The sequence below is a fragment of the Sciurus vulgaris genome (assembly GCF_902686455.1).
Source record: "Sciurus vulgaris genome assembly, chromosome: 5".
NCBI classification, from domain to species: domain Eukaryota; kingdom Metazoa; phylum Chordata; class Mammalia; order Rodentia; family Sciuridae; genus Sciurus; species Sciurus vulgaris.
This window is the reverse complement of record NC_136465.1, coordinates 76586116-76600956: the sequence shown is the minus strand read 5'-3', so window position 1 is coordinate 76600956 and position 14841 is coordinate 76586116. Positions and strand designations below refer to the sequence as shown.

The following is a 14841-nucleotide window of genomic DNA, read 5'->3' as shown; positions in this document are numbered from 1 at the left end:
AATTCCAATTCAATGTTTTTTTTATTTTTGTCTGCATGATCTATCCATATTGAAAGTGGGGTACTGAAAATACCCTACTATTATTATATAGCTGCCTATTTCTCCATTCGAATATACTAAAAGGTGTACACTTTGGTGCTCTGGTGTTGTATGTGTATTTACATTTGATATATCTTCTTGACAAATTGACCTTTGTTACAATGTCTCTTGTTACAATGTCTATTTCATCTGATAATAGAACTAGCTTTAAATTTTAAATACTCTTGTCCTTTACTAGATATACAGGATTTACACACCATCACACAGTATTAAGAGTATTCTGAATTTGACTATTTATCATTCCCAGTGAGTATTATACTTTCATGCTACTAATTGGCAGCCTTTTGTTTCAGCTCAAAGAACTTCCTTTAGCATCTCTTGTAAGGCAGGTGTACTGCACTCATATTATTCTGTGACAATCACTGAACAAGAACTCCAAGATCTTTTCTGGTTTCCAAAGTTTACAATCTTTAGTTCTATATCTTACACTGATTCTTTTCATTTCTGCTGACTACTTGTGGGATGTGAGTGGTGGCCTTAGTCATGAATATAATTTTAGGCAAATGAAATTATGGTATCAGAAAATAAATAATATTAATTTATTAATAAGTATCAATTTATTAATAAATATTAATTTATATTAAGGGGTACTCTGTCCATTTAGAACCATGGGCATAGAGGCCTAATCTCAAATTCTTAACAGTCCTTTTCTTTAAAAAAATTAATACATAAATATGCCCTCTTATTACTTACTGACCCATTTATATTGGGTCAATTAAGTTAAAAAGGATTAAATAGACAAATTAAAAGACAAACACGTTTTTCCATATTTTTAATTACCATTATTGCACCAATACAGCATACGCTTTATATACATATATCTTAAACTTCATTTTCAATTTTTCAGCAATTCAAATACATAATATATTATCATCTTGAGAATACAAAGAACACAACATGGAGGAAGATTGAGAAAATAGGTTCCCAATAGTTAGTCACTAGTGATTCTACAGACTTTCTTTTTAGTGTTTTCTACTGGAATTTTAAAATGTTCTGCCATGGCTCTGGAAGAATAGAGCTGCCTGGAAGGGACGGCAATGAAAAACATGGACCCAAAGTTAGAAAAAGTAAAGAATGAAATTCAGGAGAAACAATATATTTTGAACTAAACATAAGGATCTCCCTTCAGTCAGAATGTACATATCCAAATAGGTGCTAGGGGAAGAAATTATATCCTCCCATTTAATTCTCAAAATTATCCACTAACAAACAAAATAGATAGTGCCCACTCATCTGAGGAGGCAAACTGTCTTCACAGCATTGTAAAAGGAATGGCAGGGCAGAGGGAAAGGAAAGTCATGGGAGAGCAACTTGCTTATAATATACCCTGGCTGGTGGGTATCAAAGTCTAAGACAAAACCTGTCACAAGTAAAGCTGTGACTCTCCGACTTCCTTCATAAATGACAATATGTGTAATAGCAGCTTTCTATTGAAGAGTTAGATGGATTGAAAAATAAATGTTTATGGAAAGCAGTCAGATACCCAGGCAGCAAGGCAATGTGGGTACTGAATGAGAGTCAAATGCTTTCAACCTCTGTTCTACAGACCAGGTTAAAAACACAACTCTTCCAATTACATCAAATAAAGGGGTGAACACAAATTAATGCTGTGCTTCGAATGCAGCAGTGAGGTGGAGCTGCAAGAAATTAAGCACTTCTATAAAACATAACTTGGAAAGCACAGCCCCTTGAACCTCCTTCCTTCCTGAAATATCCAAAGATGTCAAAGATGTTGCACTATTCAATAAACACAACAGTAGCGGTGCCACCAATAAAACCCTCTTATCATAGGAAAAGACATGTAAACACACAAGAGGGTGATGGAGCTGCACCTAGTGCTGGATATTCATTGAATAGGACAAGCCTGAAGGAGGCTTTATAGAAGAGACACAGGACACCCATCTTTCTCCAAACCTACCCTTATCAAAATTCTGAATTTGGAAATACTGAGGTCAGCCTGTCCATTTTTAGAGTCTTGGGTTAGTGAAAAGAAGTTTCAAGGCTTTGTCTCCCCTGAAATTGTTAAATAGGGTTTCACAAAGAGGCACACAAGGATCATGAGATGATTCCAAAATAAGTTTAAGAATTTAAAAGATGGAGAAAAATTTTACAAATTAGAGGTCACTTCCCCTCAAAAAGACACTGGTCTTTTGAACCCTGCATAGCCAGCCACAAGTACAGTAAGATTCACTGTCCTCCTGCACTGGTAATCACCAGGAAATAATAGATATTCTCTTGGCTGTATAGCAAGTAATAACATAGGACAGTGAATAACTCAGCTTGAATGTAATGAAGAAGCTATGAAGAAGATTGTCCATTAATTTTGGTTTGGGGGAGGGAAGGGGTTCCTAACCTCCCTCACAGATTGGTGCCCTCAACATCATCTTTATTTTTCAAGTCTGTCCTTACTGTCTTGCCAATGGTATTCAAAACTGGACCCAGTTGGATGGTTGTGGTGCTTGGTTTGGAACAGAGCTGCAGGACAGAAGAACAGAGAGAAAGCCAAAGACATAACATTAGCATAACTATATCTTTCTTTACTTATTTCCAAGAAATCGCTGTCCAGAATTTCTGAAACCATACTTCAAATTCTACTTACCAAGGCCTGAAATACCCCACTCAAACCTCACCCTAGAGTTTTCTTTTCCTACCATTCCCAATACAACTACATTTCCTTTCCTAGAACTGCTACAAAAGACTATATGACTTGCAAATCCCCTGCTTTCCCAGATCAAAGATTAATTTGACCATACAAATCTTCTAAACACTGAGTGAAAGTATGCTGGTTTCACTAAGTCCACTACCTGGATGCAGTACTAAAGTCTCCCCACAAGTCATTGCTTGCAGGAACTGGAGCTGGTGCTGGTGTTGTGACAGGTGCAGGAGAATCCAAATCTAAAAGGATATCTGAACACAGGTAAGAGGAGAAAAAAGAAAAAGGGATGCAATAAAAATCTTAGAAATGAAAACATCTGTTCACACAAAAACCTATAAACAAATGTCACAGCGGTTTTACTTATAATTGCCAAAAACTGGAAACAACCCAAATGTCCTTCCATGGATAACATATCAAGGTACATCCACATCACAGAATTCTACTCAGCAATAAAAAGGAACTACTGATATACACAAATTGGATTAATCTCAAAAAATTTACACTAAGTGTAAAATGTCAATCCCAAATGGTTACACACTGTATGATTCAATTTATATAATATTTCAGAAATGACAAAGTTACACAGAAAGAGAACATTCTAGAGTTGGGGGAAGGAAAACTAGGAAGGAATGTGTGTGGTTATAAAAGGGTAACACAAAGGATTCCTTATAGTGATGGAACAGTTCTGCATTCTGATTATAATGATCAATCTGTGTTTAATCTATGCAAAACAAAACTGCATAAAACTGAAGAAACATACACACAAACAAGTACATGTAAAACTGGTAAAATCTGAATAAGATTGGAAGAAAGTTTCAATGTCAATTTCCTGATTGTGATATTTAAGAGCTTTATAAGATGTCACCAATGAGGGGAATTGGATAAAGGGCACACAGGATTTCTTTGTATTGGTCTTATAACTGCATGTGAATCTATAATTATCTCAAAATTTAATTAATCCCCAGCCACCCTCCACCCCTGCCCCCCACAAAAATTCCTAGTACTAAGAAAAAGAAGAGACTTGGACACTCCCTACCGATGATTAGCTGCAGAAAGAGAAAGCTTACCTTCAGAATCAATTCAAAAAATTATCTGTATTACCCAATACATTAAGTTAAAACTCCCCATGTCTAATATCTGGTTCTCTAATCTCAGGAAAATTCCTTTGAGTTCTAATGTTCTCATTTAACTATGTCTTTTTCCTACCAGATAGTTAGGAAGAACACAAGTGTATGTACAAACCTAGATGTCCTCTTCCTTTTCTCCCAATTGACTTTGTAAAGGATTAAGAAATAATAATCTACTAAATGGCTGTTATGTCCCAAGAACTGAGCTAGGTGTTATCCTATCATTTAACCTTACCATGCTGGGATACCTTTACATCTTCATTTGCAGATAAGAAAACTGACACTCAGGCTGGGGATATAGCTTGGTTGGTAAAGTGCTTGCCTTGCATGCACAAGGTCCTGGGTTCAATCCCCAGTACCACCACCACCAAAAAAAAAAAAAAAAAAAGAAAACTGAGACTCAATGAACTTAAGATATATTTACCAAGAGCACTCAGATAAAAAGTATCGAGCCATGATCACAATCTTAGTTCATCTGATGCACATGCCTATGAACAACTAACCAATGAACACTAACAAAGGAATGTTTTTTTTAATAACCACATATTTTCTGTCAAAGTACCCACTAAATATGATGACTAAGCTCATCAATTTAAAAAAATGGTGGAAAGGGATGGACATTATTACCCTATATACATATATGATTGCATGAGTGCATTATGTATAACCACAGAAATGAAAAGTTGTGCTCCATTTGTGTACAATGAGTCAAAATGCATTCTGCTATCATATATAACTAATTGGAACAAACTAAAAAAATTTTTTTTTAATTTTTTTTTCTTATTTTGTCTCAGAAGTAAAAATAAATAGGGTTGGGGATATGCTCAGTGGTAAAGTACCCCTGGGTTTAATCCTTGGTACCAAAAACAAAAAGTCTCGCCCTGTCAGTGCAGTTCTTTGGGGTTTTGTGATCAAGAGTCACCCCACTCCCAGCACACACACTCTACAAGTACACAAGCTGAGTGAGAGGGAGGAGGAAGAGGAAAATCCCTCAGAAGCCCGAATCGGGGAAGTTTGTGGGGAGTGGTGCTGAAGACAGGGGTTCAGCGACACCTGTAGGTATATGAAGGGCAAGGAATGGGAAAGAAAAGCGGAATTTTTTAGAAGTTGAGCTGTGGTCTGGGTGTCTGTCCTTTTAATACTGTTTAAGAAATGCAAATGCCACGCACGCAGTGGCTCACGCCTGTAATCCCAGTGGCTCGAGAGGCTGAGGCAGGAAGATCACGAGCTCAAAGCCAGCCTCAGCAAAAGTGAGGCACTAAGCAACTCAGTGAGACCCTGTCTCGAAATAAAATACAAAATAGGGCTGGGGATGTGGTTCAGTGGTCAAGTGCCCCGGAGTTCAATCCCGGTACTCAACCCCCTGCCAAAATAAATGCAAGTAGCTGGGCAAGATGGTACATGTCTATAATCCCAGTGACTCTAGAAGCTGAGGCAGGAGGATTGCAAATTTGAGGCCAACTTTAGAAAATTAATGAGTGTCTCAAAATTTAAGAAAGGACTGGGAAAACAATTTTTAAATTAAAAAATAAAAACTTTTGATTCCTTGCCAAAACCACCCTGTTAGTACCAAAAGTCATTTCCTAGAAAAAACATCAATACTCTACTTGGCAAACTGGTTTATCCAATTAAAACACAAGATATGACTTACCAAAGTTAGAAGTTTTAGATTTACCTGAATTACTACCTCCATGGTTAGATTTTGGAATGGGTGGTGGAGTGACATGATTACTGATGGCAACTGAGGAAGATGGTGGGGGAATAGTGACTTTGCCTCCAGGGGGAGGAGGAAGTAAGCTTAGGCCCCCAGTTCCTGCAGTCCTGGGCTTAGAAGCACCTCCTTTCTTGGTTGTAATGTTCTACAAAAGGGGAAAAAGGAGGGCGAGTAAGAGAGAGAGAAATGTCAGAAATCTGTAGAAGAACAGGAAAATATTTAAAAAATAAAATAAAATAAATACTCACCCCAATACTCAATTTGATGGTCTGTCCTTCCTTGAAGCCTAGATCCAACTTGGGACGAGTGTCCATTTCCTGAGATTCTTTGGAAATCTCAGATTCCTGCTTTACCCACCTTTGGGAAAACAGTAATTTATCTTATTTTGGGATTTCCTGAAAGCAAAGTCTGACAAAGATTGGGTACATTTAGTTTATGTGAAATGGGATTCCAAAATGCAGGAATCAGGAAAAATGAGAAAGGAAAAGAGGATAAAAAGCTAAGAAATAGGCCAACTGGGATTCAATCCCATGAAGGAGACCCTCTGAGAAACCATAAAGAATGCATATTCAGGCATGGGATTTAGCTCAGTTGGTAGAGTGCTTGCCTAGCATGCACAAGGCCCAGGGTTCGATTCCCCAGCACCACCAAAAATAAATAAATAAATAAATAAATAAATAAATAAATAAATAAATAAATAAATAAATAAAAGAATGCATATTAGACTGGTCCTTCTTCATAGGAGGGCATCTAGTCACCAATTCCTATTCCCTGATGGTTAGGCACTGCCCCAGAGTGGGTGTTCCTTAGTTCTTGCAGGTTACACTCTTCTGCTAATCAAGTGCCTTCAACTTCAGAATCTTGAAGCAGAAAAGCAGAAATATGCCTGTCCTTGAGGTAAAAAGCTGATGGTATAGATGGTGGTGTCCAGCAGTTGCACCAAAATCAGGTGGACTGAAGAAATGTATGCACAAAACACACAGCTCTATAAGTTACAAAATTTATACATAACTCCTTACTTCAAATATAGCACTGCTATTAACCTGTTGACTATATTCTCCCTCCACCTCCTAAAAGCAAGAGCAAATTTTGCCAGAGGCATAAATAAAAGTATCATCACAAAATCATTGTGCAAGGGATCTAAAACATAAACCATATGGAAAAGAACCAGAATAGATACAAGGATAACTTAAGGAAACAGGAGCGAAGGGGGATATTTATATTCACAATGAACTATATCAAGTAAAGAAAACAGGAGGACAAAGCAACAGTGCCCATTCAACTGATAAGCAGCATTCCCATAAGCATTTAACCTGGTAACTAAGGATAAGTTTCACTCACTTGAAGTGATCTTGCAAGGAGACATTAAAGTCAAAGGCATCTCCCCGATCTGTGAATCCAATGCCAATGAATGCACTTCGCCCTGTGAAAAAGACAGGAATATTCACTCAGTATAGGAAGTTTCGGCCTAATGAAAATATGTCAGTTACCCTAACTAGATAAAGTCTATGAACATAAAACTTTTTCTCAAAAGACCCAAAGTCAGTAGACTACATACAGTTCATGGGCAAATCCTATCATAGCTTGTTTTTGTAAAGAAATTTTATTGATACATAGTCATATCAATTTGGTTACATATCATCTATGGCTGCTTTCACAATTCAACAGCAAAACTGAGAATGCTGGATGCAGTGACTACTTGACTTGCAAAATCTAAAATACTTCTTATCTGTTTGTCAGCCTGTTATAAACTATGAAGAAATGATTAAGATAGGAATCGTGACACATGCCTATAGTCCTAGTGACTCAGGAGGTTGAGCAGGAATATCACAAATTTAAGGTCAGCCTTGACAACTTAGGACAACTTTCTGTTTCTGTTTCAAAACAGAAAATTTAAAAAGGCCTAGGAATATAGCTCCGTGGTAGAATATCTCTGTGTTCAATCCCCACTAATAGAAGAAAAAAAAAGAAATGATTGAGAATCACTGTCCTAGAAATACATGACTCAAGATAATCCCACCAAAAACCACCACAAACAATAAACGCACAAAATGTGTCAATTCTTTCATTAGATAGGCATAATTCATTTTAAGTCTTACCTATTAATTACCACATCTTACATATGTGTTCATATCTATTACAAATAACAAGTTAGTATTTCTCTCAGCAGTTATTAAAGCAACTTTGGAGAAAGGGAAGGAGTAATTTAGTAAACAGAAGTAAGAAATACAAGTGCCTTGTCTATTTTTCTAACTACATCCCATTCAAAATCTCAGATCTCTTACCAGTACCATCCTGGATCCGAATAACAAAGTAGCGGCTAGAATCTGTCACTGTCTCCACAGCAATACCAGGATATTGTTCTACTGGTGCCTGAGCAAAGAGCTCTCCTGACAGATAAGGAAAAGTCCTCTTTCAGCAAAGGAAGCAAAATATCAGAATTCCAATTAACAGGTATTTCCATTCCAGTCCCCAACTTAAAGATATTTGTAAAAGCATGTCAAATCAATATCCTTGGTTTGGGGATATAGCTCAGTTGGCAGCGTGTTTGCCTCACATGCACAAGGCCCTGGGTTCCATCCACAGCACCAAAAAACAAAAAAAAACAACAACAACAACAACAAAATAACCTTAATATATTAAAGGATCCCCTGCACTTTACCTGAAACTTTATCTTCAAGTTTGATATAGGCAATCTTCCCTTTTGAAGTGATTCGAAGACGACCAGTCCAATCAGGTTGATCCAATTTCCAGTCAGATGCCCTAAGACAGGAAAATGGGACGCCTCAGGGTTCAGGTGCAATTCTTTAATATACTAAGTCCTTCCCAGAATTATCTGCCACATTTCTACATCCCTATCCTGGACTGCCTATTCTTTCTACTTATTAAATAATCAACAAAAATAAAAACGCATAATCTTCTTATACAGATGCCTATTGTTATATACAGTATAAAGCAAGTAAAAAGCAATGTTACTACTGGAGGTTTCTAGAGTCTAATAAGAGTTAATAAAAACATGTAAAAGTACAAACAAAAGTCATAAAAAATATAGAATTTCTTGGGACTGAGGGTGTAGCTCAGTGACAAGTGCTTGCCTAGCATGTGTGAGACACTGCAAAAAAATAAAAAATTTTTTAAAAATTAAAAAATTTCTCATAATGATGTTATATTCTTACTGTAGATTACATTGTATATAATAGTGTTGTATTGGTCAGGTAACAACAAAGTATATCTACTAATTGAAATATCCTGGGCAACAAAAGCCTTCTGAAATCACTGAGCACATTATCTTTTATTGAATACAACCAATATTTACAGAGTGCTTATTAACTCACAAGCACTGTTCTAGATACTTGTGATATAAAAGCAAATAAAACATCCTCTTTCTTATTAGGCTTACATTCCAAAAGAAGACAGACAACAAAAAGGAAACATGATAAATAACACAATCAGTAACTTAGAATGTTATAAGGGCTAAAGTGAAAAGAAAATAAAAAGGCAGACAAGAAGTTTGGGGAGGACAGTGGGAGACTGAACAGGTTGCACTATTCAAGAGGGTGGTCAGGGTATGCCTCATTGGAATGTGGAGCAAAAATGTGAAGAAAATGAGGGGGAATACCTGGGTGAAAATGGTCTGGGTCCAGGGAATGACTAGTGCAAAAACTGCTGAAGTAGGAACATGCTTGGCATGTCTGAGGGACAGCAAGAAAGTCACCGTGCTTAATAAAGAGACAAAGAGGGAGAGGTACAGGGACCCAGATCATGCATGAAGGGCTTTATAGGCTATCAAAAGAACTTGGGCTGCTGGGTACAGTGGCACACACCTGTGATCCAAGCAGCTCAGGAAGCTGAGGCAGGAACATCATGAGTTCAAAGCCAGCCTCAGCAAAAGCAAGGCACTAAGCAACTCAGCGAGACCCTGTCTCTAAATAAAATATAAAAAAATAGGGCTGGGAATGTGGATCAGTGGTCAAGTGCCCCTTAGTTCAATCCCCAGTACCCAAAAATAAATAAATAAATAAATAACTTGGGTTTTTACTGAGTGAAAGAGGAGCCATTGCAGGTTTTAAGCAGATATATGACATGACCTCCCTTATGTTTTAAAAGGATTAGTTTGTCTGCTGTGTAGAGAAGAGATGTAGGGACATGATGGCTGAAGCAGGGGGATTAGTTAAAAGATTACTGCAAAAAAAAAAAAAAAAAAGACTATTGTAGTAATCTAGGTGAGTTGTGATGATGGCTCAGAAAAGATAATAGCAGAACTGGCTAGATTCTGGACATATTTAAGGCAAAAGTAGTAGGATTTCCTAATGGATTGGCTATAGGACACAAGAAAAAAGAGAAGTGTGGGATTATTCCAAGAATTATAGCCTGAGCAAAGGAGTTATCAATAACTGAGATGAAGAAGGCCAAAGGTAGAGACTCACTGGGAATAAAGACTAAGTGTTCTCTTTTGGAGATGCTGAATTCTACATGTCAAAAAGATTAAAAGGAGATGTAGACTAGGCAATTGAATATATGTGAACCCAAATTCAGAAGAGAAATCTGGAATGAAAACACAAATGTCTATGAAAACGTTAGAAATACTAAGATGTATACTCAGATAATATGTGTTTACATGAACTTGAACAAAATCTAAATATTACTTATGGTGGATTTTCATGAACACCTGTAAAACTGTAACTTGTTTTGCCAGGAGTGTAGAAAAGAGCGAGCAAAATAAAAGTTATTAATAATGCACCCCTTAAGAACCTGAAGACTAATACTTGCAGGTTAAAAAAAAGTAATAATAAGGTACATATTAACAAAAATAACTTTAACATGATATGCAAAAGGCAGAAAGGAAGAAAGTAAAGCAAAGGATTTATAAGATAAATTCCTGTCATTCCCTTTCCTTTTGGGGGGCAGGGAGCGGGGGACAGTGGTATACTGGGGATTAAACTCAGGGACACTCAACCACTGAGTCACATCCCCAGTCCTATTTTCTATTTTATTTAGAGACAGGGTCTCAATGAGTTGCTTAGCACCTTGCTTTTGGCTGACACTAGATTTGAACTCTGATCCTACTGATTCAGCCTCTGAAGCCTGGGATTACATGCAGGTGCAGTGGCCTCCCTTCCCTTTTGATGCTCGGCCTTCAAAGACCTTCAAAGACCCTCAGGACCCTTCAAAGACCTGATCTAGATTAGAATACTCTATGGATCCCCTCTATTACCCTAGAGTAGCCATGAAAAGCCCATTCTCCTACCCCTTCTCTCTCAATAAAGGAAAATAACGCCTAATTTTAGTAATAATATCTAATTCAAAACCCAACATTGTTTACATTACATTAAAATACTATACAATTTTTTTTAAAAATACTATAGAATTTAATATTGATTTAGCTAGGGGAAGAAGGTAGTGATGAATGAAAAAACAATTTTACAAAATGGAAAATAATTTTCTATTCATTTATAAATTTCTCATCAACCCATAGTTTCCTTCTCTTTGGTTCAAAAGTCTGGTGAGCAGTGAATGTTTGGGAAGCAACAGCTTATATAGTCATTTATTCCCTTTGATTTTACTAGTCACTCAAAGGCAGGAATTCCCCTGCTTCTTAAAAAGCACAGTATGTCCAGCCTAAAGAATAAATCAAGCTCATAATATAAAATGGGTTCTGGAAAACAATAAGAAAGACTATTGAGACAAAAAGAAAAGTAAATTTATAAAGTATCTATTATATGCCAGGTATTATGCCTATTTGCCAAAGGTAACCCAGCAAATAAATGACATAATTCAAACTTAGTTCTGCTCTATTCATTCGCCACGCTAAAGAAGAGAGGATAAAATGTCTATTGGAGTATAAAAATTCTAATATGGAAAACACAGAAGGATAACAGGAAAGGGGGTAAAGGAAAATTAAGAAATTGCTTTAATGGCTCATTATAATCAACTGATATATAAATAAAGGTTTATGGATACATTAGGAAGTGAAGATGTTTTCAAATGCTTGAAGTAGAATAAAAAGAATACAGACCTCAGCTTCAATGTGTATCATGTCCTTTAAAGGAAGTCCTAACTCCTAAAAGTTCAGTCATGAGGTATTTGACCTTATTTAGCAACTCAAATCAATGTTAACTTATATGATCAGGTTTATCTACAATATCTAACTAAATTTCTTCTTTCCGTCAACATTTGCAGAGTGTCGATTAGGTGTCAAACACTGTTAGACCCTTAGAATACAAAATTTTTAAAGACTTCTAGTTGTGACTCCCCATTTACCTAATGGGGAGAAAGGAATCTGAACACCCCACTACAAAAGAGAATGAAGAGGATTGAGGTGGAGACAACCATAGGACACCACTGAAACACAAAGAGAGCATACCTAAATCAGAATGGAAGAGTCAAGCAGGGCTTCCCAAAAAAGGTGATGTCTAAGGTGAGTCAAAGTTACATACTAACTGTAACTACCATCAAAAACCATGATTCCCAATAACTGGGATAGATTCAAACTAAATAGCTTTCTCTCAGCAAAGGAAACTATCAGCAATGCAAAGAGAGAACCTACAGAGTGGGAGAATATCTTTGCCACTCATACTTCAGATAGAGCACTAATTTCCAGAATATATATAAAGAACTCAAAAAACTCTACACCAAGAATACAAATAACCCAATCAACAAATGGGCTAAGGAAATGAACAGACACTTCACAGAAGATGATCTACAAGCAATCAACAAACATATGAAAAAATGTTCACCATCTTTAGTAATAGGAGAAATGCAAATCAAACCTACACTAAGATTCCATCTCACCCCAATTAGAATGGCTATTATCAAGAATACAAGCAACAACAGGTGTTGGCAAGGATGTGGAGAAAAAGGTACACTCATACATTGCTGGTGGGGCTGCAAATTAGTGCAGCCACTCTGGAAAGCAGTGTGGAGATTCCTTAGAAAACTTGGAATGGATCCACCATTTGATCCAGCTATCCCACTCCTCGTCCTACACCCAAAGAACTTAAAATCAGCATACTACAGAGATACAGCCACATCAAAGTTCATAGCTGCTCAATTCACAACAGCCAGACTGTGGAACCAACCTAAATGTCCTTCAATTGATGAATGGATAAAGAAACTGTGGTATATATATACAATGGAATATTACTCAGCTATAAAGAATAATAAAGTTATGGCATTTGGAGGCAAATGGATGAAATTGGAGAATATCATGTTAAGTGAGATAAGCCAATCTCAAAAATCCAAAAGAGGAATGATCTCACTGATAAGTGGATGATGACACATAATGGGGGGTAGGAGGGAGGCAAGAATGGAGGAAGGAGGGACTGTATAGAGGGAAAAGAGGGATGGGAGGGGTGAGGGGGAGGAAAAAATAACAGAATGAATGAAATATCATTACCCTATGTCAATGTATGATTACGCAAATGATATGCTGTTACTCCATGTTCAAACAGAAACAATATGTATCCCATTTGTTTACAATAAAAAAAAAAAAAAAGATTCCTATATGTGGTCAATTTGGGGTCTGACTGACAGCTTCTAAAAAGTAGAACTATTTCTTTGTCAAAAGGAAAACTAACAAGGACCCAGTGCATAGATCTATAAGCACAAAGATATTCCTTCATGATGAATGAACCTCTGGTAAGGAGGCAAAATGGACCTATGGAGAAGATAACTTTTCAGCCTAAGTAATGGTAAATACCAAGACAAAAATCATCATGGTGATATGGATGAGAGAGAGAAATAAGAATGGCATGTATATTTTTGATGTTTTAATTTAAGTTTCTTATATTCTTTCCTATCTACCAAATGATTTCATTTTACTCTCCAAAACCTCACAAGGTACATAAGAAAAGCATTTTTTTCTATTTTACAGATGAGAAAACTAAGGCTTGGAGAGGTTTAAGATTTGCCCCCAAGTTATGCAGGCATTTAGCAGCCAGGGCTCATACTCTTATTTTTTAATTAGTACGCCAGTGAATTCTCTTTCAACTACATAATGTCGGACTACTCAGACTCAGAATCACTGGATTAGAAGGTTGTGAGTTAGGCCCCACAAAGAAAATGCTGCATTAACTCTGAAGAGAGACGCTGTAGAAAAGGTTAAGAGGAGAGGAAGAAAGAAGGATGACCAAAAAATACCACATAGCCAAGAAAACATACTGAAAAGAATAACAATGGACAACCACTGGAAAACTTTTGATCATAACCTTTGCCTCGAACAAACCGAAGAAAAAACCGAACGAAGAATAATGATGCTTCCTGTGAGACTGACAACAGTACAAAAGGTAAATCTGATCATCCAACAGTGACCAGTAACACGGTGATTACCCACATGTGTGCACGGGGTATTGGAAATGTATTGGTCGGGGGCTGGAGGGTGAGAACTACAAGCTGAAGGACGCACTGAAGAGCCAAGAGAAGGTGAAAGGCGATGCAGCAGGCATGAATGGAGGTGGACGATGGGGAGCATATGGATGTCCCAAGAGGGACGGGGGAGGAGAAGTGGAATGATTCGGGATAGTAAAAAAGAAAAATAAATAAGTGGCGGAAACAAGAACAATGACGGTCCAGTGTAGAACTGGAATAAGAGAACAGGACGATGACAACCCAGAAGGGTAAGCTAGCAAGGTGACAACCCAGAGGTGGCAAAGACGGCGTATTACTTGAGGACAGAAGTGTCATTCCCGACGCGGTCCGCGAGTGCGGCAGTGCCTCAGAGTTAGTACCTGTAACCGCGGTTGGAGGCCCGGGGTGGAATCCGATAGACGCTGACGTCAGGCTTCACACACAGCACAGACTCATACTCCAACTCGGCCGCCATCTTGGCTCCGCTCTCCGCGCCGCCAGGAGCGGGGCGTAGAGCCGGGGGCGGGACGTGGGGGCGGGAGTTACGAACGCGACAACTTCCGCTTGCGTTCGATTTCATTCCTGAAATTAACCTCTTCGGTGGCGCCGGTTAGGGCAGCCATATTGGAGCTTGGAAATGCTAGGATGCCCCGTTCACCATGTTGAGTAATGGCAAAGATACCTTCCCGGTGAACGACCTACGTAATGAAAATCTCTTCCCGGAGAGGTGCCAGGGAAAGCGCCATCTTGCTGCCGGCGGGTACCCGCGTCCCTCAGGAGGATGGGCACCGGCTTGAGACCTGGCGAGTGCCTTCCGAGAGCCACATTTTAATCGTTTCCTGGCAGGAGAAGGGTACTCGCTCTTGTGGGACCTTATGCCCGGTACCTGCGGGAAGTGT

General features: G+C 38.0%; 1 protein-coding gene across 2 annotated transcripts; it reads right to left on the bottom strand.

The window, feature by feature from the left end:
• Positions 1-855: 855 nt before the first annotated feature.
• Positions 856-14617, bottom strand: NECAP1 (NECAP endocytosis associated 1). Of its 2 annotated transcripts, XM_079142773.1 has the most exons (8): positions 14323-14604; positions 8259-8359; positions 7882-7986; positions 6938-7019; positions 5845-5953; positions 5558-5741; positions 2904-3006; positions 856-2574 (listed from the first exon to the last, which is right to left on the bottom strand). In XM_079142773.1, exons 1-8 carry the CDS (start codon positions 14520-14522, stop codon positions 2526-2528), a joined length of 933 nt encoding a protein of 310 aa, XP_078998899.1. In that variant the 5' UTR covers positions 14523-14604; the 3' UTR covers positions 856-2525. The 2 variants fall into 2 exon arrangements, with proteins under 2 accessions (XP_078998899.1, XP_078998900.1); XM_079142774.1 differs by lacking the exon at positions 7882-7986 and having other exon boundaries at positions 14323-14617.
• Between the last annotated feature and the right edge of the window lie 224 nt (positions 14618-14841).